The 2813-nt window shown below is 35.9% G+C and overlaps 1 protein-coding gene across 1 annotated transcript; it reads right to left on the minus strand.

The window, feature by feature from the left end:
• Window positions 1-1544: 1544 nt before the first annotated feature.
• LOC122139273 (uncharacterized protein C14orf93 homolog) lies at window positions 1545-2405 on the minus strand. Its single transcript, XM_042735931.1, has 2 exons — window positions 2324-2405; window positions 1545-1958 (listed from the first exon to the last, which is right to left on the minus strand). Exons 1-2 carry the CDS (start codon window positions 2366-2368, stop codon window positions 1680-1682), a joined length of 324 nt encoding a protein of 107 aa, XP_042591865.1. The 5' UTR covers window positions 2369-2405; the 3' UTR covers window positions 1545-1679.
• Window positions 2406-2813: the final 408 nt, after the last annotated feature.

Here is a 2813-nt window from a genome sequence, read left to right on the forward strand (position 1 = left end):
TGGCACAGTACGTTTTTCTCTAACCTTTTTCAATTTGATGGGGGCAACAGCTTCTAATGTATTAGAGAAGATAGTGCCCATGTTGCCAGTCATTTTGTCTAGTTGAAGCGTATTTATGGGGTATACAGAGCAGTTGAGTTAAGTCAGGCAGGTTATTTGCGAATCTGTCTTTGGTGGCTGGAACAATAGTTCTGCCCGGACGATAACGCGAAGCTATATAGTTATTGTCATCAATACGCAAAATGCACGATACAAGGAAATGGTCAGTAACATCATCACTTTGAGGTACGATATCTATGTCAGTAAGATCGATTCCATGCGATATAATTAAATCTAGCGTATTATTAAAACGATGAGTGGGCCCGGTGATATTTTGCTTTACTCCAAAACAGTTTAATAAGTTAGTAAACGCAAGTCCTAATGCATCATTTGTATTATCAACATGAATGCTAAAATCTCCGAAAATTAGCACTTTATCAGCGGTAACCAACAGGTCTGAGAGGAAATCTCCAAATTCTTTTAGGAATTCTGTATATGGCCCTGGTGGTCTATACACAGTAGCCAGAGAAAGAGATACAATAGATTTCTTTTGCATATCTGACAGTGTAACATTAAGCATAAGTATTTCAAATGATTTAAACCTGTATCCTGTTTTCTGGGTAACATTGAGAAAATCACTACACTGCATGAAAAGAGGTGTATCCGTACTAGGAAACTCCTGTATACTCCACTGATTTTCGGAAGTATCTACTAGTTCCACTGAGGGTAAACTTCTAATTCCACCAAGTTAGGAAACTCCCGTAATGATACCAATTCGGATGTATCTTGCTGAAGGGATATTCCCGTGGTATATGCAGCCATTTGTTGCCATGGCAAGTAATCCCCTGAAGAATGTTTTCAGGAGACATTTTCACACCTCAAGAGCCCTTTCACTTCACACCTTGACACACCTCTGCTGTCCTTATTGGTGTTTTTTCTCAACATTGATTGGTTGTTTTAAAAAAAAACACACCCCAAACCCTGACAACTATTGGGACAGTGACCTGTCAATTTCCTGATACTAGTATTTGATTGGTCACGGTTTTCATTTAGCCCAACCCAAGCCCTCATAGCATAGTGACTTGATTGGTTTTGGCCAGCTATGTTAATAAACCATAACCACCCCACCCACTATACAACCCAACCCCCTCAAAAATGGAAAACATGAATGGATTCAGAATTTCTTTTTATTAAAATTAAACCAAAACACTTAAACCATTAAATATATAAATAAAGCATTGAATATATAAATAAAACTATAGGAACTGTACAGGGGAAAAAGTACTACTTATATAAAAATTTAACCAAACACAAGCAATATTATAACAGTTAGAGAATATAAAACTAAATAATATGTACACAAAGCAAAGTACTTTTATAAAATTTTACTAAACACAAGCAATATTATAACAGTTACAGAATATAAAACTAAATAAACTACTTAATATGTACACACAGCACAAAGTATTTAAAATGTAACCAAACACAGCAAACACAAACAATATTAAAAGAAAATAAGTTGCAGAATATGAAACTAAATAAATCTAACCTAATAAGTATACAAAGAATAAGATAAAATAGAAGAGAATAAGTGAAAATGTGCAGTTTGTGGTGCAATTATTAAAACCAGTGCAGTTTAGTTAAAGTTGAAGAAAGGAAGGTCCATAATGTCCATTTCCATCAGCCTTAACACGCTGATGATGCAAAATAGTGTAGCGCATGTCTGCCTCTAATCTGCGATGAAGCTCCTCACAAAGTTCTGACAATTGTGGGTTCCTGTGAGATGGAGACCTCACAATCCACACTGGCCTTCCATCAACAATGGCATCCTCCTCGTCAGACATCAGCTCCACTGTTGCAGTCTGCCAAAGCTCTCTCTCTGCATCGGTTTGAACAACCTTGGACCTGGAATCCAGCAACTGCAAAACACACAATGTGTTAACCACTAAAAACACCCAGAAATGTATCAAACTTAAAGGAATAGTTTCAATCGAAAATGAAAATTCTGTCAATGTACTCACTCTTATGTTGTTACAAACCTGTAAATGTCTTTGTTCTGATAACCACAAAAGATGGAATGTTTATAATCCAACCAATCATGAGCCCCATTGACTTTAAAGTAGAAAATAAAAAATACTATGGAAGTGATTGGAGCTCATGATCAGTTTGATTTCAAACATTCCTAAAAATATTTTCTTTTGTGGTTATCAGAAGAAAATAACAGAATTTTCAATTTGGGGTGAACTATCCCTTTAAAGACAAGTTGATGAATTTCTACACTTACCCGTCTTTTCCTTTGTCGGTTTTTTAGCTCCTGTTTTAATGGCATCTCTTAGCTGGGACTTTTCTGGCTGAGACAAATTGTACTTTCTCCAAAGTGTTCTCAAAGTATGTCTTGCAACACGCTGAATAAAAGAAAATTCAGATAAGTGACAGAAACTACACTATTGAAATCATAAGATGGACAAAATATAAGAGACTAAAATTATGGACATTAAAAATTGTTAAACAAAGTCCTGATTGTCACCTTGTATACACTCAGGGTCTGCATCTGCAAAAGTTGTTTTCAATTCCTCTAGCTGATAAGTCATGACTGCTTGGTTACGAGGCAAACTTATTCTGTGTGGAAAGAGAGAAGTGTGTTCATTAAATACATTTAAAAGGAATATGTAAAACCCCATAAACAGCATGGCCCACAAAGGCTAAATAAACATAGCAGAAAAACAGCAGTCTTGCCCAGTTTGTGGATCATATTTACGTGGGTTGTTTTCCGA

The sequence above is a fragment of the Cyprinus carpio genome, chromosome A4 (assembly GCF_018340385.1).
Source record: "Cyprinus carpio isolate SPL01 chromosome A4, ASM1834038v1, whole genome shotgun sequence".
Lineage (NCBI taxonomy): Eukaryota > Metazoa > Chordata > Actinopteri > Cypriniformes > Cyprinidae > Cyprinus > Cyprinus carpio.

Excerpts from the sequence above, each read along its gene's own strand:
- LOC122139273 (XM_042735931.1), bottom strand. The coding sequence starts at position 2,368 with ATGCCATTAAAACAGGAGCTAAAAAACCGACAAAGGAAAAGACGG. Across the intron at positions 1,959-2,323 it reads ACCGACAAAGGAAAAGACGG|TTGCTGGATTCCAGGTCCAA; the intron begins GTAAGTGTAGAA and ends TGTGTTTTGCAG.